At 42.9% G+C, this 19,810-nt stretch overlaps 2 protein-coding genes, 2 long non-coding RNA genes and 1 other non-coding gene across 5 annotated transcripts; 1 reads left to right on the top strand and 4 right to left on the bottom strand.

The window, feature by feature from the left end:
- Positions 1–1,203: 1,203 nt before the first annotated feature.
- Positions 1,204–3,014, bottom strand: RPS20 (ribosomal protein S20). Its single transcript, XM_027452251.3, has 4 exons — positions 2,860–3,014; positions 2,486–2,585; positions 1,681–1,754; positions 1,204–1,429 (listed from the first exon to the last, which is right to left on the bottom strand). Exons 1-4 carry the CDS (start codon positions 2,860–2,862, stop codon positions 1,247–1,249), a joined length of 360 nt encoding a protein of 119 aa, XP_027308052.1. The 5' UTR covers positions 2,863–3,014; the 3' UTR covers positions 1,204–1,246.
- On the bottom strand, positions 1,837–1,902 carry LOC113842994 (small nucleolar RNA U54). The gene has a single exon (XR_003495900.1). It is a non-coding gene; the product is annotated as a small nucleolar RNA U54 (small nucleolar RNA).
- LOC140001867 (uncharacterized) lies at positions 2,998–4,581 on the top strand. The gene is made up of 2 exons (XR_011807499.1): positions 2,998–3,102; positions 3,298–4,581. It is a non-coding gene; the product is annotated as an uncharacterized lncRNA (long non-coding RNA).
- Positions 4,582–4,693: 112 nt separating this feature from the next.
- LOC119716082 (uncharacterized) lies at positions 4,694–12,221 on the bottom strand. The gene is made up of 3 exons (XR_005263764.2): positions 11,127–12,221; positions 7,951–9,983; positions 4,694–7,804 (listed from the first exon to the last, which is right to left on the bottom strand). It is a non-coding gene; the product is annotated as an uncharacterized lncRNA (long non-coding RNA).
- Positions 12,222–17,085: 4,864 nt separating this feature from the next.
- On the bottom strand, positions 17,086–19,541 carry MOS (MOS proto-oncogene, serine/threonine kinase). Its single transcript, XM_005012118.6, has one exon. The coding sequence runs from the start codon at positions 18,755–18,757 to the stop codon at positions 17,708–17,710; it is 1,050 nt and encodes a 349-aa protein (XP_005012175.4). The 5' UTR covers positions 18,758–19,541; the 3' UTR covers positions 17,086–17,707.
- Between the last annotated feature and the right edge of the window lie 269 nt (positions 19,542–19,810).

The following is a 19,810-nucleotide window of genomic DNA, read 5'->3' as shown; positions in this document are numbered from 1 at the left end:
GTCCTAACCGCGCTCTTCGGAGCACCCCGTGAGGCACAATTGACTTTAAAAATGAGACTAAAAATATTTGTCAGGCAGCTCATTTGTGAAACATTACCAGAGATGGACCTTCAGGAAGACACTGGGTTTTTTTGCCCTCTCTTGACACATTTCTTTGAACAGCTCTTCCCAAGGAAGCAGGCTAGCAACACATAAACGTGACAAGATTTCTCACCTCCTCAGTTCACCACAGCTCTTGAGCCTGCTAAAACAGAGCCCTTCTAAGGAAGGCTTTACATTTAATGAAATTAAGACAAGTGGTCTCCTGCATCCCTTGGCAAAGAAAGCTGAAGCTTTGGCCTCCGTTTTGGTCTTGGTGAATGTAAATGAAACATGAGGCTCTCCACACAAACTTGTGTCCTCATTGCTGTTTGTTTAATTAAAGTTCTCCCATGTGCTCAGGGCAGAAGCCAGAATGGCAGCCTCATCTTCAATGCATGAAGGGCATTACCTGACTCAGGGCTTTCCCTCTTGTACATTGAAGAATCACAATTTAGTTTGCAGAATAAACCCGAGCTCACACAACCACACACCTGAGAGCCCCAAGTAGCAACAAATAGGTATTTTGTTGCTTTACGTAAAAGCAATGTAAAATGTAAACTGTACTTTGTTAATATTCAATCTATGAAAAATCTAAACCTCAAAAAAAATCAAGAGTTCCACGGCTTCATCTTGACTGTGGTTCTATGAGCAAGTCGAGAAAGAACTTGCTAAATTCAACATAATCACCACAAATGATTTTTTTTTTTTAACAGCCCCAACTATTGAACTGTGAAGTGTGGGGGAAAAAGTGCTGCTTTAGTTCAGCCTTTCATAGCAAAAAAAAATAAAATTAAAAAATCAAAACTCTGTAGTTTACCTAGGCATCAGTTTTAATGCTATTGCTTGTCTGTGATTTCAGCCAAAATTAAATTACTGAAAAATGTTTTTTTTTTTTTCCATAAAGGATTCAAGTGCTGTGCGTGTCCACATAGTCACCAAACTCTAAAGAAACCGTGATGCCCCAGTTTCATCTTCCTCATGTTGCAACTGATGTGTTCATCAAGGACCAACAAAATGCAGTCCTCCTCCAAAGCACACTGATTATGATTCCTGCTGCCTTTCTTCACGAAAATCAGAGGACTACCAAAGACTCTGGGCACAAGCATAAAAACGCACCGCCAATAAAATTTGTAAGTCGGCTTTATTCAAAGTAGATGACCATCTTTTAGGCATCAGCAATAGTGACTTCGACTTCTACACCCGGTTCGATGCTGATGGAAGTGATCTGCTTCACGATCTCGGAAGGGCTGTGCAAGTCGATGAGCCGCTTGTGGATGCGCATCTGGAAACGGTCCCAGGTCTTCGAACCCTCCCCACAAGGTGTCTTCCTGGTGGTGATGCGCAGAGTCTGCAGCGAGACCACAAACACAGGGTATCAGGCTGAGGCACACAGAAGCCCCTTTCCCTTTTCAACATTTATGGCACTACTACATAGCTGTCCCCAGTGTCAAAGCACCTTGTCAAGTCATTATCTGTTCACACTATATCGCCCTCAGTTTAGCAGTACTGCTTTTCATCATAACTTTGTCTCTAAAAAGTTGTTCTCAGTGCTCATTTGCAAAAAAAAAGTGATTTTCCCCATCTTGGAAGTTTCCTCACCTTGGTGGGCATGCGAACAGGTCCTTTCACCTTGAGGTTTTTCTCCTTAGCACCTCTGATCAAGTCGGCACAGACTAAAAAATACAAAAAAAGAGTTTCAGGCTTGGGTGTTTTTTTTTTTGTTTGTTTGTTTTAAGTGAAGGTTTAGAAAAGCTACGTTGGCTCGGAATAGCGTATAGAGTGATCACTGTGATTCACGTCTAGGAGTTCTCTTCATAGCCAACTGCATGGAAGTGGGAGGCTGACCCCAGGTTCACAGAACCACACCGGAACAGCAGCCAGCAGCTCTCACTGCACACATCCAGCTAGATTTAAGCTGTTAGCAGCCCAAAGACCCGGCAACAAACACTGATTCTGCAATATTTACAGCATACTGGCAAAGTCAGTTCCTAAACAAGACAAAATAATTCCTGGTTGAATGTTAAACTTGGAACTGACCGCTTAATAACGAGAATGACAGAATATCAGCCAGGAAACCCGTGCCTTTTGGCTCTTACACCTTCCACCAGTAAGATCTGAAATCCCCAGAAGAACTGCGGGACATTACATTATAACTACAGGTGCTCTTACACTAACGCCGAGGACGTGCATTTTCAGTACAATGCAAAAACCCTAAAACTAATTTCACTTAAAAAATAGATTAGATCCTTACAACTAACCTCGTTAGCTGCAGTCATGTACAAACATGCGGATGCTAAGATCCAATTCCAACTAGTTTCGACACACTCCATTTTGCGATATATCGTGTATATCAGGTGTTACTTAAAAAGCTAGCCCAGTTAAATCAGAAGAAGGCCTCGCTCACCCTTCTCGAGTGACTTCACGTTGCGACTCGTCAGCGTGATCCTGATGCGATGGATGGCCACCTCCTGCTCCACGGGTGCCTTGCCGGTGTCCTTAAACGCCTAAAAGGTCAAAGGGTGGAAGCATCAAACCCTACGGCCAGCACCACCCAACGCCCAGGCACTGAACCCCCTTGGGCTCAAAATAAAACACCTTTAGGATTTCATAACCCTAGCAACTAAGGAGACCGAGTTGAAGGAAAAAAAAGAGGCTGAAAATCAGGCGCTGGCACCGCGGCGCCCTCCCAGCCCAGCCCCGGCCACGCGGTGCGGGGAGGGCAGCGCCGTGCCCCCCGCAGCCCGGCCCCGCCGGGCTCCGTCCCCCTCCCCGCCTCACCATGGCGGCAGCGGGGCCTTCCTGGCCGACTTATTCCCGGGCGGGGCGGTGCGGGGCCCAGCGAACAGCGGTGAGCCAGGAGGAGGCAGCGGAGCGGCGGCGAGAGGAAGGCCCGGCCGCGGGGCTGCGCTTATATAGCGGGCGGGGCGCCGGCGTGCAGGGCTGCACCGCCTCCATCCGGGAGCTGCGGGACCTTTCACCCCGCTGCAGCGCCCGGAACCGGCGGGGAGCTCGGTGGTGCTGGTGCTGTGGGATAGGGATGGGTCCTGGGGTGCTCAATGGGGTGTCAGCGCCACCCCCCCGCCTCTGCTGCTCCCCGGGAGGAGAGGCAGATGAAGCTTTGAGGGGGGTTAAGCGAAAATATTGCTTTCATTCCTCCCCCCCCCCCCGGGTCCAGGAGCTTTAGTTAATTTTGTTTGTTGAACTCCCTTCCTTCAGGTTCTGCTCCAGAGGGATGTTTTCCTGATGGGAGGACTCGTTGGTGTGGCCTGGACGTCGATAAGCGCCAGCTGCAAAGCTGCTTGCTCAAAGTATACCCATCCTGCATGTGTTGCTACTTACCTGATGGAGAAACGGCTATCATAACTTAGGAAACAATGGGTGATAGTAAGATCATAGCAATCAGCTCTTAAAAACAGCATATCAATCCTATTTGTGGGCATTTTGTCCAGTAATCGCAGACGTGCGTAACGTTAGCAAAACTACCGCCACCTTTGGAAGCTGTGTAATTACTGCATCTGTTCAAAAAAAGCCTGCTTGGTGTTTTAATCCAAATTTCATTTCACCTATCACACTGCTATTAATACATACATATATATATATATATATATATATCTTTTTTTCCCTGATCAAATACTTCATGGTTCTTCAAATGGTCCTTAAATTTCCCATGAGATGCATAACTTTTATATGCCACTTACCACATTGCTCAGTTCTGGATTTGTTTTGCAGTGGGGTCGCTTGTACTAGCTCTTTGTAGTCCCTCATTTGCTAATGCATTGTTTCTGAATTTGATGGCGTGTTCTGATAAAGCAGCTTCAATAAACATGAATACAGAAGTAGTCATCCTGTTACAACTTCCCTTGCCAATCCGTACTTGGAAAATCTGTTTGGTGATAGTCCTGCTTCTCTGGCCTCTTCCTCCCTGCAGTGAAAGCAGCTTTTGTTTCTGGTAGTTTGTTTTCTGATCTGATTAACAATTACATTAACAACTTTGAACTCAATTATCCATAAGGAATCCATGTTTACGCTGTTATCAGCTGTTCCAACTACTTCCTGAGGAAGTCTTCCATTCTAGAAGTGTTTTATATTCATCATTCTTAAATACATAACCTCACATCGATCACGCTAAAGCACTTGATTTTTCCAGTAGTCCAGATGATTCCAAATCAAATGTCTTGCTACGCTATTTACTTAGAGCTTTTTAAATATTATTAGTAAACTTTATTTCCAATAAAATGTTAAGTAGCTTGGTTGTCAAGAACTAATTCCAGTGGGATTCAATTAGAAAGACACCTGAGCAATTCCTCACTGATGACACACACCTGTAACCTTAAATTTTATTTACTTACATTGAATTACATGTGCACAACTAAGCCAGTTTCTAGGTGCTATACTGAATAAGCCCATGTACAAATTTGTTAGATCAACACTGTTCCTACTGTCTACCAAACATATGCCCTAATGGTAAGAGAAATAAAGTCAAAAAGTGTGTTTCATGTATTTGATGTGTTATTTAAGTGTTGTCATTTATTTTTTGTTCCTCTACCAAGGATTCAGTTGTTCTTTTGTTTTATTTTTTTCCCCTGGGGATTAATGCAGGGTTGCCAGTAAACTTCTGATTTTGTTCCTTTCTTATGTTTTTCTAATATTGGCGCCACCTCAGCCTTCTGTGAGATTTTTTTTTTTTTTCTGAGCTTCCCCAGATTTCTCAAAGCTTATGGAAAATCCACATTAACAGCACACAAGTCTCCTTTGCCAGCTCTTAAAATTCTTGGATGCAAGCTATCTGGAGCTGCTGATTTAAAAAATGCCTTACTTCAATTCCTATGTTTAAGGCTTTCTTTAGTTATTGTTAGAATTTTCTGATACTAATACATTGTTTTTTTTTTTGCCAGAAATCCAGAACAGAAATTTATCTAAACTTTCTGCTTTCTCTGATATATATATTTTTAATTACTCCTTCCTGCTTTTCACATGGGTAAATATCCAACATCAATGTAATTTACAGCTTACCTTCTGAATATTCTACAGCTTTTAGCATGTAATACCTGTTTTGTTTTATGCCTGTTTTCCCTTTGGTTACATATTTGTTTTAATACAGGTTTTTCTCCCAGCCAGTGCCCGCTTCAGTTTAGCTATGAAATTCTGAGTTAGTACATGTAATAAATACAGTGCTTTCCTTATATCACATAACTAAGAAGGTAAAAGATTAAGAAGCAAGCCTTCCTTTTAACATGACCAAATAGCCTGTAGCAGAAGCTATTTAATACCTAATCTCATGATTTGTCAATCAGAATATTTTCCCACGTCCATTCACGACTTTTTTTTTTTTTTTTTAATACATAGATCACTGTTCTTTCCTTTGACCAGCTTGTCCTTCAGAAATAGCCTGAGTAGTGATCTGAATATTTCGTTATCCAGCTATTTTCCACCAGATTATAGTAAAACCAATTTGATGCAATTTATGCTTCCAAATTAATTACTCACTTCATCCTGTTAATTAACTATGCATGTGTTGGGAGTTAGGTTCTTGTAATCATTTGTGGTTCTTTGCTTAATTTTAGCTTGAACATCTTTACTTTCTGATAAATGAATGCTCGTCGGATTCTTTATCTATTTATTGCCATTGAATTTAATCTTGCCAAGTTTTGCCTGGGAAGATTTTTTTCCCCCTGTGACTGAGGCTAACATCCAAGTTATCCCAAAAATATTCCGATATTCTACAAATCTAAATCCATTAAGTCTATTGTCAGTCTAACCCTCTGTCCTCCTTTGCTCATGTGACAAAACACATCTCTGAGATCTCCTAGGTTTCTCCTAGTGCTGGGGTGGTCATGAATCAAGAGCAGATTCTGCTACGAGCCTACCTATGTGGATGAAGGACTAACTGAACGAGCATGTGCCTGCTGGCACTCAGCGTCTTCTGAAGTACTACAGTAACCAGTCTCGAAGTCAAGGCTTGTGAATGGTTTGGACAGGGCTCACAGTAGCCTCCTTAAACTTGCTTCGTCGTTTTTGATAGCGATTATTCAATGCTGGCATCTCACTGGAATTGGGGCCAGGGTTACGCCAGGTTAAGCCTGTAGCTCTTTGCTTTAACATATTGCCGAAATACGTTCCTCTTTACTTTGAAAATTACTTCCTTCTCCAAGTTCTTTGAACACCGAGATTTTATTTGAACTTCTAGTCATAAAATACCTGTGAAGCAGGATCATAGTCAAGGCTTCTCAGGAAATCATCAGTAGGCAGTGGAGTATTTAAACCAGTCAGCAGCAATCCAATAAAAACTATTTTCAAGCATTTTCGGAAAGGCTTCACCGTTTGCTTGGTCTTAATAGCAAGTATCTGCAGATCCTCTTGTATTGACTTGAAGTTATTCAGATGTCTCATATCTCAGAAATCTAACAAGTTCTTTGCTCAGCACTTAGGTAGAACCTGTTAATATCCTTCTGTAGATTCTGAATATCTGTATTTACTCTGTCCTCAGCTACTGAAGCTCTTCCAGAAACCCTGCCAAAACTGAAAGCAGACCCTCTCTGAAGACTGATTTCTGTAGTTGGTGACTTAACATACTTTGCAGGTGGCAGATGGACAGAATGCATCAGCACCGGCCCATAGCTGGAATTCTAATACTGCACCTAGCCTGTCCATTTAAATTTTAAAAAAAAATCTGCCACTTCCACCATATAAAATATAAAAAAAAAAAAAATCAATGTATTAGGCTTTCTTTAATTTATTATGTAATTGAGGAGAAAGTAAACTTGATCCATGGCTCAGAAAAAAAGAGCAATTGTGCTTTGAGGGAGTCCTTTATAGTTGATAAATGTAGCCACAAATATTGATGATAAAGAGACTTTTTGAAATGGGCAGCACAATCTTCATAGTCATCACAAGCTCTTTCCTTGCATACATATACTTTAGTACAGATACAGATAATGCAGTTGGCTACTAGTATCATTGACCTGGTCAGAGCCTGTTGCCTTGTTCTTCTGACAGTTAACAGCTAATATACTACAGCATTTCTGTTGATGCTTAATCTGGTACATCACTGGGACATACCTTTGAACACTCAGGACTGAAATAAGACGGTACACGTAATTTGTCAGTAATCAGTGAACTATGTTTTGTGAAGCAGCATCAGCAGTACAACAGAAATTACAATACTAGAATCTTTCAAAGTGCTAACAAGCACCTACAAATTTCCTCAATATCCTGCTGTGCCAAATTCCCCAAATTCTAGTCCCACGTACACATTCACACACCTCCCAGCCTCTGGCCACAAGTGTGGTTTACTCCCCACTGTGGAGAGTGCGGGTCCCCCTGTTCCTAAATGCTACCTGGAGATGTGGGCACATGTTCTCATGTAGCCACCCCAAGTGCTGCCAAAAATGTACAGTCAGGTTTGGGCATTCAGCTCACATGCACCATTTACACTCACATTCCTCCTGTGGCATCTGTCGGTATCGAGGCCACGCTACCAAGGGGGGGCGTGCAATTCCTGTGCAGAAAACCCCTACGTCAGCCCTGTAAAAGCAGACCTAGTGGGAACAGAAACAAAATGGTATTTCTACAACCAGTTTCCACTTTTGAAATCACCTGGGAAGACTTCATGCGTGGAAAGGTGAACCAAGTACAAAAACATATTCCAAACTACTTCTCCAGTCCAGTTTTTGCCACTTCAGGCTGTACCACTAGGTGCTGTTTGTCACAATGGGTGATTTACCTGGGGAAAAAAAAAAATAGTTCAAGAAGATGCAATAGCTTAAAGCATGTGTTGAAAAGCTGCATCCATTTCCCAATATTCACGTGGCTGCCTGAGCACAGCAACTGGAAGCAGCTTCCAGGCCAAGTGTTGGCTGCTACACTCACCTCACTGGCTTCTCAGAGCATCGAGGGATTAGCAGCACGCACCGGTCGTACAGGCTCTCACAGTACATTTTGGGCTAACACAGGCTTTAGGAGCTGTCTTTCTCTCCAAGGTCTGGCTCCTCTGAAGGCTTTGTGGTGAGCTACCAGCAGCAGGGTGTTTGCAAGGTTGGGTGTCTGTCCTTAGGAAGAAAAGGTTGATACCACTGCAGTAGTTATGTTTAGCAATACATGCAGTATGCATATTCCGCTCATGATGCCTACTGTTTTGGAGCCCTGTTATGAAATCACTAATCACTTTTTTTTTTTCTCTTAAAGACCAGTTAATTTAATCTAATTCTTTAGTGAGACGGAGTAGGAGGGAATAGTTTCACAGAGCTTGTGCTGCCTCTGTTATGGAGCAGGGATAATTTCAGGAATGATTCGGACCTCACACTGCCTTATGACTGACGAGCTGGCCTCTTGACATAGAATGCATCACTGCATCACTTTTTTTTTTTTTTCCTGAAGTTTTTATTCATCCCTTCAAGGTGCATTTCCTCCTTGCGATATTCCTGAATCACCTGTTTTTCGGATGATGAATGCTTGCAAGCACTGGAAAAATTTTAGAAAATGCTCTCTACAGATGAAGAGGGGATATAAAGCAAGGAGGGAATGGGCATCATGATTGTCCAGGACTATTAGAGAAGGAGAGTGGTTGCATCTCATAGTTTTATTTAGATTACAACCCAGCATCAGGCTGACTTCTGCGTGGCTTGTGAAGAGCTGCCCTTCCCAACCCTACCATCTGTAAAGGAAAAACTAAAGCCAAATTCAGTAGTGTCTCCTGTTGTGACCTGACCCTGTGTGAACTAGTGAAGTATAATTACTCAAAAACCGACAGAAAGAGGAATAATGTAAAACTTAGAACCTGGAACTAAATGAGATACCTTTGGTGTTAAAGATGTGCTTTAGCAACAGGAATTAATAGCTGCTGAGGAAATCATTACACTGATGGTTCAGAACAGCTGGACAGATCCACGCCGTAACATGAAAGCGATCCAAGAGGCATCAAATATTAAGAAGTTTGGGTTTCAAAGGCCTTGCTAACTTCTTATAAAGCTAACGTGGCAAAGCGGCAGCTGCAGCCTACTACTTGGAAATTATGAGGTTGTGGTTGGGGGGCAGGAACAACAACTGTAGAGTTTCTCGTGTCGTTTCACAGCAGACTTGACCATCCTGTTTAGGGGAACTTACACGAGAGCGAGGTAAGTCTATTAAAGCTTGTCTTTGACCTAAATACACAGCCAAAGTTCCTATTTGCCTTGTAATGAAAACATGGCTTGTACGTTTCCTTTCACACCAGCCTGTAAAACATCACTGTTACAGAATATTGCTTCTTTATTATCCCAGGAAATGTATTATAAAAATGCTATATAAAGTAGAAAATACATCCCCCCCTGCATCAATCACTTAAATTGTAGCAAGAACAACTCTACCTGAGTGCACACGATCACTCTTCCATCCCAAACATCTCCACCTCCACGCACAGAGAAAACTCTAACAAGAGGTTTTCCAAGGGGAGCAGAATCACCTACTTGTTTAAAACCGAGGTAAAAATAGCATTAGGACAAAAGAAGGTGGTGGTCAAGAATATTCAATTTTTAGGCAAGTCAAGTTAATTTTTGTAATATACATTGGTGTTTTTGAATATGGTAGCAATGCCCCCTGAAAAAATAAATACCAATACCTGTAGTTTTTTTCGGCATTATGATCTCAGGTTTTTCTTTCAAGCACAAAATACTTATATTACATCATCTTTCAATAGTTTCGTTTGTTTGAAGATGTTTCTAAGACCACCCAGCCTGTACTTTGCTCTATCAGTGGCCTCCTTTCTGCAAACTTGCAGCAGGTACATTTCCTTTCTGAGAGTCCCTGATGCATTCAGAGGAAGAACTGCTTCAAACACGCTCTTGTGAAATATTCCTGGTGTGAGGTAGAGCCAGCCACTTTGTTCTGGCTGGCACAAATGTATATGCAACTACTTTTCCCATTTCCTGGAAAAAAAGAAAAAGAAAAAAACCCACCTTTGATATGGAAAAATTGAGCTTTTTACTATTTAAATCGTAGTGTATATAATGTATTATAAATTATAGAAATTTCGTTTCTTTCACTGACAGCCCAGTGAACAGGTACCTCTAGCATATGGGACAGAAATTCAAACACCATCATAAGATGATTCTTCAAAGGGGAATGTCACTGAAAAACTTGCATCAAATTGCTTTTTTTTTTTTTTTTTTTTTTTTTGGAGTTTCGGGTTTGCCTCATTGCCTCCTCCAGCCACCCCTTGTCTGCCTGCACAAATAATGGCTCTTTCATGCTATCCTTGCTATGATTTTGTCAGGTAGCGCTAATTTTTATGGTTAGGACACTTTTTCTAAGCACAGTTTGTACTTCAACATACAACTTGATAAAATAAGACATGCGATACAAAAATAATCAAGTTGAACAAAAAAAATCAAAGAAATTGTTTGCCTCTGAACATCAGCCTCTGAAATGATGGAAATATTAGAAATAAAGAACATCCCTTTTCTCCCTTTAAATCAGAAAATATCTAATAATTTAATTCCCAAGAGCTATATAAGTTTGTACAATTTTAAGTGCTTGGAGAGGTTCTGTTGCTTTATATGCAAAGAGAAATTCAGGTGACTTGTCAGCGCAGTGATACAGTCCTTTAAAAACTGCGTGTGTGGCTTTTGTGCTGTCTGCAAATCCCATTAATGAAACTGTTGGATAAGAGAAACAAGGTTGTGGCCAAAGTATATGATAGCTATCTGTCTAAACTTATTGTATTACGCAATATCTACTATTAACTACTATTAAGAAAACACAGCCTCCCCGGTGTGTGAATTCCCACGTGAACACTCAGCTTTTTTAATACCGCTGTTAAGGTGCAACTTTCCATATTGGTCTCTGGGGCCACTTTCACTGGTGGCATATGTGAATCAAAACTCTTTCACCATTTTTGAAGTGGCTGAGCAAAACACATGGCCTGAAAATAAAACTGGCTTTTCCTTCCGCCCCATTTGGGGGGGAATAACTTAAAAAGGGCTGGACATTTACATTTCCAATACGCAGCCTACTTTGCTCTTTGTAGCCTGGCACATGTGCAGTAGAATATTTATTAAGTTATGAATTACCCTATTATCCCAGGTGCCCTGCAAAGGCGAATGCAGTCACCTCCCTGCTCTGCCGAACACTCGGGCTATTGAACGCCAGGCTGGGTAGGGAGCGCAACAACTCAGCCTCGTGCGCCGACAAATCCAGGTCGGATGGTGCCTCTGCTATCAAATTGTCCCACGGCATCCTGAGCTGATGGCGTACTGGGACAGAAGCCAGTGGACTTTTGTTGCTGTTGTTCCATTTTCTGTCTTTAACTGGTTTAAAGGCTGTTCGTTTGACAGGCAGACAAATATTTGGCAGCTGGGTTAAGTGAAGCATAGAAAGAGGCTCTTTGAACGCTGTATGAGATATTTGCAGCAGATGAATGACTAAAATAAAGTACAAGTAAAATATTCAGCATATAGTTCATGTTAAAAGTAATCATTAATTTTCTACCCCTATTTATATCTTTGTTCTAGTCCTGGCATTTATAAACACAGATGCTAATAATGCAAAAAACCCACACCAATACAAATATTAAGCATCCACTTAAGCCCCCATTGATTTTACAAATATTTGTGGTATTCTGTAAAAACATTTTTTCTTTGCTTTGCTGCAGAGAATAAAACTAGATGCCTATGTTTAGATTATAATCATAAAATACATGAAGGTAAAAATAGGGAGTGTAAAAATAACTCTGGATTGTGATTGCTGAAATTATTTGCATTTGGAGTTTGTGGTAAATGATATGAAATGTGGTCCAGCTCAGAAAGGTCCAGAATTTCTTACCATTGAATACAAAAGCAAGCCAACGATCTTCATGCTTCCCATCCTGTGTTAATGATGCCCCCACCTCCTAGTTACATAGTGTTTTTATTACATGAAGATAGTGTTGTTACCTCTTGCTTTCTGGGTTGAGATACAGTATCACAGCAGAAAAAATGACACAAAACAAAAAAGGTATATGAAATAAGTGGACACAGAAGAAGCCTCTAAGGAAAGAGAAGCAAACAACAAAACATGCCAAGAGCGGGGCTACAGGGGCTTCCTGATGATGGGAAGCCAGAAGCTATGTAACAGTGAAATAGATAACCATTGCCTGCTTAATTAGCAAATTTGTCTAACAGTAATGCTCCCACACCACCCTAAAAGAGTACTATAGGAACTGCAGTTTATGCCTCTTTAAAAAAAAAAAAAGAAAAAAAAAGAAAAAAAAGTTATGAAATATCTGTAGATACATCTACTTGGAAACTAAAGGTCCTAAACCTTCAGTAATAGCTTATATGACTGTAAGATGAAAGTAATACAGAATAGTAAAGTTACATTTCCATTTTTTTTTCTCTCCTCCCTTCTCATCCTTCCCACAAATTGGTTATCACGCTGTGGAACTTAGTTGATGGTCTGACATGAGACACCTGACACTTACCCATCAGGACAACTGAGGCTTTGTTCCTTCCTAGTCACAGTCGGGATGATGTGGTCACACTCATTTGAGGAGACCTATGCTAAACCCAACAGGGCGTACCTGGCTGGCAGGAGGCTGGAGGGCACAGCCTCTGGATGCACTGCAGTGACAGTGATGCTGCACTGGCTGAATCCGTGCAATGTGGGGTCCCAGGCTTCCCAGAGGTGATCAGGATGAGAATGCTAGTTCAGCCTTTCAAGCTCATTATGCCTTTATATAGCCTGCTGAGGCATCTAGTCCACAGATAGAAAAAGCAATGTCCCTTTTTATGTTTTACGTCAGGACAAGGTGATACTGATGTCAACACTCTGCTTCCACCACAAGCAGTAATAAAAAAAATTCCTCCCTCCTTTGACCTCTGCAACCCAAACTGGAAGTGGACAAATGAGCTGTGCACTGGCTTCATGAGTATTTCATGCTCAGAAAGTACAGAAAGACGTTGGTAAACTACAATTAACTGGTTGTAGCACTTTCTCCAGGCCTTCAATAAATCCTTTGTTATGGTTGATAAGCTGCAGGTGATCAGTTTCAGGAATGAGGAGAACAAATGAGGGATGAGATATCCCTGAAGTCTGTACCCCCTTAAAGTTTACCTTGACTTGTAACCGCGACTTACTAAACATTTGGAACATCACGTGTTGCATACATACATACGGGGAAGGAAAGAAAAAGAAATCAGCTTGGAGAAAATTTCAGATGAACAGAATTCCAAGGGAGCTGTAACACAATCATCTGAAACAGCGCTCTGCTAGCATCATGTGTCCTCTGCTAGCATTTTATATGGAGGTATGCAAGTGTGAGAGAGCAAAGTGCAATGTGCAGCTCCACTCATTGGCTTTTATGCCAGGTTTAGAAACAAGAAGGCATCTTCTGGAGATCTGAAGCTTGAAATGAAGAAAACAGAGGATAAGACTCCAGTGGATTAAATATAAAAATACAAGAAGAAATGGAAAAAAGTCTTCAAGGAATTAACAAAAAGTTAATTCTCTTTTTTTTTTTTTTTTTTTTTTTTTTAATGAATTAACATTCTACAGTTAATAAGTAATAATTCATAGTTTTCAGAATATCAAGAATGAGAAATCTGCCAAAACTTTCTGGTAGGTCTACTGATATTAACACGTGAAGAAAAGAAAAAGCACAAAATTCCAACCTGACCCCCCAAGACAACAAAGCCATTGCTAAGAATCAAAGTGTGCCTTGCATTTATGATGTCCCTAGAGGAAAGAGTATAGGTTTTTGCTAGAAGTATTTTTGTAGGAGGTCTCAGGAGCTCAGCCATCTATCAGCATTATTATAATCACAGACTTATTGAGGTTGGAAGGGACCTCCGGAGATTGCCTAGCCTACCCCCCTGCTCAGTGCCATGTCCATTTGGTCTGAACATCTCCCAGGTTGATTCCCCAACCTCTCTGGGTGACCCCTTCCAGCATTCGACCATCCTCACAGGAAGAAAAGTTTTACTTAATTTTAAGTAGAATTTTCTGTACATCAGCTTGCGCCTCTGGCCCTGTCACTGGGTGCTGCTGAGAAGTGCCTGGCTGCATCTTTATTCCCTCCCAAGCCTTTACACAAGCAGGTAAATCCCTCTGAACCCTCTCATTTTTGTGCTGAGCAGCCCCAACATATCCCCGAGGCCCTTCCCCAACTCAGCGGCCCCTTGCTGCACTCCTTCCAGTCCCCCCATGCCCTCCTTGCTCCAGCGGAGTCCCGAGGTGCCAAAGCAGCCCCCCAGACCCGTCCCTGCAGGGCTGAGCAGCGGGGACACCCTTCCTGGGGATGCCCTGGAGGAGCTGGGGCTGCCCTTGGCTGCCACGAAGATGCTCGGCTGCTGTTGGCCTCCTCTACCACCAGGGCGCATCGCTGGCTCACGGTCAGCTCGGGGCCAGTCCTACAGACCTGATTTCCAGTCTCCTGGCCCCCACTGCGGGTGCTTGGGGTTCTCCTGCCTCACTTGCCAGGCTTTGCAGGTCCTGGCAAGGATTGCCATCAGCGGATTTCTCCAGCCTGGCAAGGTCCCACTGAATAACCGCACAGCAACCTGGCGTATCACCAGTATCACCTGCAAACTTGCTGATGGTGCCCTCTGTCCCATCATCCAGGTCGTTAACAGAGATAATCAACTGTACCAGCCCCAATAGTTGATGCCTGGGGTGCACCACTGATGACTGGCCCCCAGCTGGACATCATTTTACCCGAGGATGTAATGGGAAACAGTGCCAACAGTCTCTCTGAAGTCAAGATAAGCAACAACTACTGCTCTCCCCTCATTTAACAAGCCCATAATGTCAACAGAGAAGCCTACCAGATTGGCTGAGCATGATATCCCCTTCATAAATCCATGCTGACTACACCCAATTACCTTCTTGTCCTTCATGCATTTGGAATCATTTCCAGGGTTATTCATTCCACCATTTCCCAAGGGGCTGAGGTGAGGTTGACTGCCTTAGAGTTTCCCAGATCCTCCTTTCTGATGATCTTGCAGATAGCAGAGACATTTGTCTTCTGCCACTCCTCAGAAGCTCCCCTCACTAGCCACAACTTTCAGATATTACCATGACCTCACAGTGACATTGGCCAGGTCCCCCAGAGTTTGTGGGTGCACTCCACCAGGTCCCATGAACTTGTTGTGTGTGTCCTGTTTGTATGGGTGTTCCCTAACATCTTCTTTCCTCTACCAAGGGTAAGTTACCCTCGCTCCAAACTTCCCATTGGTCTCAATGGGCCCAAGATTCCTGAATGTAAATTTCACCATTAAAGACTGAATTGAAGAATCAATAGACCTTGGTCTTCTCCACAGATTTTGTCACCAGCTCTCTTACCCAACTCATCAGTGGGCCCAGATTTGGCCTGGTCTTCCTTTTGCTGCTGATATTCCTGTAAAACTTTCCTGTTGCTCTTCACATCTCTCACCAGATTCAGCTGAGATGGGCTTTGGCTTCTCTAAGCCCATCTCTGTATGTTTTGACAGTGACTCTACATTCCTTCTGAGTGAAGCCTATTAAAAACAAAAAAAAAAAAAAAAAAGAGAGAACATTGTTATGACAGGAGCTTCTGATGTTCCTACACCTTGAGTACCTTGCAGAGTTGTTACTCCAGCTTGAAAAAGAATCCAGTAAAATTGACAGAGACATCTGCACTGCTGATTATGCTTCAAGAGTGGGTCTTGGCCATCCAGTACTTTTCTATCAAGAATAAGAGACAATTTGAAGGGCACTGGGTTTTTCACAGACTCAGTGGTATCAATAAGCACAAAACACCGAGTTTCTATCAGCTTAATCAATATGTTATCTAGACTTGCAAAATAAACACAACACTTGTGAGCATCTAGGAACTACGAAAAACTTTTTTTTTTTTTTTTTATTTTATTTAATGGTATTCTTTTGAAGACCGGAAAAAAACCTCTAAGGTCTGATATTAACATGAGGCGTGCCAATGGCTTTATCTGACAGTTTATCTTATGTGCCCTCAGCTAATCATTTTAAAAGGTAACTGGCTTATTATAACTTTTATAAGATTTACTGCTTATTAAAAAAAGCTATGCAACATGAAAAACAAGTTCTGGTTTTATAGCATAATCATTTTGACAAAGAAAATACAAAGGAAGGTTATTCCAACATTTACCTTATTATTTTTTTTTCCCTCAATTCAAGCAGGCATTTTATAGTTCCACTAAAGAGGGACAGAAGAGCAAGAAACAGTTAAGCTTAGATATGCTTTATAAAACATTAATTTCAATGAATGAACAACCCAAATACCATAAAGACCTACAGAATCATCTCAAATTCACATAGTTGCTCATTTCCAGGATTTCACGGGGCTGAGAACAGATGTGTGTCAGAAACCAGGAAACTGGCTCAATTCCTTTGGGATTTTTTTCCAGAATGGAAGCAAGGGGGAGGAAGGGGAAAGAAGAAAAACCATTTGACCGAAATATCACTCTTGCTCTGTCTTAAAAAGCAGTAGAGTTTTTGAGCAGAATGACAACATTAGCTACAGCAGTCAGGTCTTCATAGTTCCAGACAAGGGCTGAGATCTAGACAGATCTATAATTATTGGTTTTGATAAATTAAGGATCAGAGCTCTCTGTCTCTAGCATTGCCTAGAGCACTTCCTCTCCCAGACATGTTACAACCAGATTAGGAAAGACAGTAGATAAGACAAACAGTGCAGTCACGAGCAGAGAATTGTTCAATGATGTACACTTCAAGCACTGGCAAAGTATCATTATCACTGCTTTAAAAAGTCTTCATTTTCACTGCTTTCAGTATCTTACCTGGTACTGACCCATTAAGAAGGGAGCATAATTTTTCCCCTCATCCGTTTTTTTTTTTTTTGTATCTATGTATCTCCCTTACAACTCATACGTATATATTTTTAATTCCCATTTTACCTCCAAGATCTAAGATTTTTCTGTTCCACACAAGATGTTCTTGTAATACTTCAGATACTGCAGTTTACAAAATACCAACTAGCAAGTCGCAACAAACACCTGGTAGCATGGAGAGTTTATAAAAGCACAGGTTGTTAATGTGTCTATCAACTTATGCTCAGGAGTCTTAGAATGACAAGAAGGTCTCTTGTGTCAACAGGGAGATCAGGTAGGTTACATGTTCCAATTCAAAAACAACAAAACTACTTCTAAGAACAGGAAAAAAAAAACACACACACACACTGACACTCTGCATTCATTTATGAAGAAAAGTTTAAATACAAAAACTGAATTAGTCTAAAGAACAATTCGTATTTCATATTTGGAAACACCAAAAAACATTAGGTACAAAACCTCCCAAAAGCAGTCTTTTTTTTTTTTAATTATTATTATTTCAAAACAACTATTTCTTTTGCTTGTCCCATTCCCCATTTTTTCCCCCTAAATGAGGCAGTGCACCGGAGATCAACCGGAAAGAGTCATATTCACCAATATCTCGATCCTTGCCTCTCTATTCCCCTCCATGGTTTAAAAAGCCCCAAAGTCTAGTTAAATGTCTTTATTTGTAATCTTCTTATAACAAACTGACTTTTTTTTTAAATATAAAAAGAGCAACAAAGTCTTTGGATCACAGAGGGGCTAAACCCATCACACTTGCAGGGAAGGTGGGTGGAAAGACAAGATGCGAATAAAAAAAAAAAAAAGGAGTCATCTTCAGTTTTTTCCTAGAGGCTCCCCTTAAGGGCCCTGAGGCTGGGCAGCAGCTGGGCAGCACTGAGGCGCTGCTCCACGTTGGCCTTCCAGCAGCAGCTAATAATGCTCCTCAGCCTTTGGCCCGTGGGCAACTCGTGGAAAACAGCAGCAGCCAGGGAAGGGCGCAGGTTGTAGGCCACCACGGCATAGAGCACGTGCTGCCGCTCGCCCAGGTAGGGCTGCTCCCGCATGACCATCTGCCAGAGGGTGATGGCAAAGGAGTAGATGTCCGCCTTGGCCGTCACCCTCTCGCCCTTGAGGAGCTCGGGGGCACGGTGCGTGTAGGTGCCCCCGTGCTGGGAAACGTGGGGGCTGTGGGACAAGCCGTCCTCCAGTTTCTGGGAGCAGCCAAAGTCTCCGATCTTGCACACCCCTTGCTCCGTGATGAAGACATTAGCAGGCTTCAGGTCTAAGTGCACGATGCCCTGCGCGTGGAGGAAGGCCAGGCCCGTGGCGATGTCGCAGGCATAGCCCACGGCCTCCTCCATGCTCAGAGCCTTCCTGCCACACCCTCCTTCCTCATCCTCCCCCTGCCTCCACGCCTTGCCAGTGCCGTAAATAACGTGGTGCAGGGTGATGTTGCCCACATACTCCATGATGATGGTGCCCAGGCTGTTCTGGCTGGCAGGGGCACACGTGCTGGCGGCCACCACGCGCACCACATTCTCGTGCTGCAGCCAGGCGACGTTCAGCTCAGCCCAAAAGCTCTGCCGTGATGCCAGCCGGTTTTTGCTGCTCTTCTTCACCTGCTTCACAGCCACGGTCGCACCATGGTAGGTGGCTTTGTAGACAGACCCAAAGCCCCCAGAGCCCAGGGGCTGCAGGAGGCAGAGCTGGTCCCAGTCGATGGAGCACCAGGCCAGGCGCGGAGGCAGGCGGCGGACCCTTGGCGAGGGGGTTCCTCCCAAAAAGGCCTTCCCCTCTTTGCCGGGGATAACTAGGGGGCTGCTGCAGGGCCTCAAGTCCGCAGATGGGGAGAGCTCCAAAGGAAGAAAGTGATTAAAAGGAATAGGTGAGGGCATAATACGGTGCAGAGCACTGCAGGAGATTACTTGGACAAAGACTGGAAAGCTTCCCTGAGAGAAAGAACCCTGCACTGCCTTCCAAAGCCTCTTTTATCCTCTCCACAATTCCCCCTCCCACCCCCAGATGAACTGCATCTGTCACAGCTAGCTGAACCCCAATCAGGCTCACCTGAAAACATTCTTCTCTGACCCTGAAGTTAATCTCTAGAAAGTCACGACATATGGATTTTAAACTAAAATATATTAACTCACGTGTATTTCGCATAATTTCTAATCTCAAGAGAAAAGAAGGATGTTCTGTCCATTGAATGCCTGTAGCGAAATGCCCTGGCTGTAAGTAAACCACTGAGTGGTGAATGCGTTTCCCCTGGGCTCCAGGCAAAAACAATCATCGTCAGGTTGCGTTATCACAGCATCCCTGAATGGTTTGGGTTGGAAGGGACCTTAAAGATCACCTGGCTCCATTAAACAGCTCACAGTCATGTTCAGAGGAAGCAGCTGAGAATGTGAGTGCTAGCATTTGATTAGCCTGCACAGCCACAACTAAATTTAAAAGTGCACTTAAAGAGACCTGTTACTTAAACATGACTGGAGCAAGGGGACTGGTTTGGCTGCTTATGTGTACTTACACTAATTGCCTTAGTGTTTGGTGCCTGCTGTACTGCCCCAGCACCACAGCATCCTCATGGGACTTTTACAGCCGAAAGCTCTTGAATATCCCAGCAAGTGTCTTTCTGCACTTGCAGACAAGTATCTTGGAAAAATAGGTCCCTATTTTGGATCTCCTTGCCCTTCAAAACTGTCATCTTGGATGTCAGCTTTGCCAATACAGACCCTATTATGAGATTTCAAAGATATGTCATGCCTCTTTCCCCAGAGTTTAAATCTGGGCTTCACTGGCTCTGCAGACAGCTCCTGTGGCATTTTCCAGGTGTTTTGTTCCTTTTGGTTTGCTCCCTTGGGTATGATGCAGCACAGGTGCTCTGAGGGAGGAGGTTCCAGGGGTGCTCAGAAATGTGCAAGGAGATCTGGGGTCTCCTCCACCGTAAG

The sequence above is a fragment of the Anas platyrhynchos genome, chromosome 2 (assembly GCF_047663525.1).
Source record: "Anas platyrhynchos isolate ZD024472 breed Pekin duck chromosome 2, IASCAAS_PekinDuck_T2T, whole genome shotgun sequence".
Classification (NCBI taxonomy): Eukaryota; Metazoa; Chordata; class Aves; order Anseriformes; family Anatidae; genus Anas; species Anas platyrhynchos.
This window is presented reverse-complemented; position numbering and strand designations above follow the sequence as displayed.

Coding starts and splice junctions, on each gene's coding strand:
- RPS20 (XM_027452251.3), bottom strand. Junction 1,755..2,485: donor CGTGAAGTCACTCGAGAAGG/GTGAGCGAGGCC, acceptor TGTATTTTTTAG/TCTGTGCCGACTTGATCAGA. Junction 1,430..1,680: donor CTGTTCGCATGCCCACCAAG/GTGAGGAAACTT, acceptor GTCTCGCTGCAG/ACTCTGCGCATCACCACCAG.
- MOS (XM_005012118.6), bottom strand. CDS start 18,757: ATGCCCTCACCTATTCCTTTTAATCACTTTCTTCCTTTGGAGCTCTCC.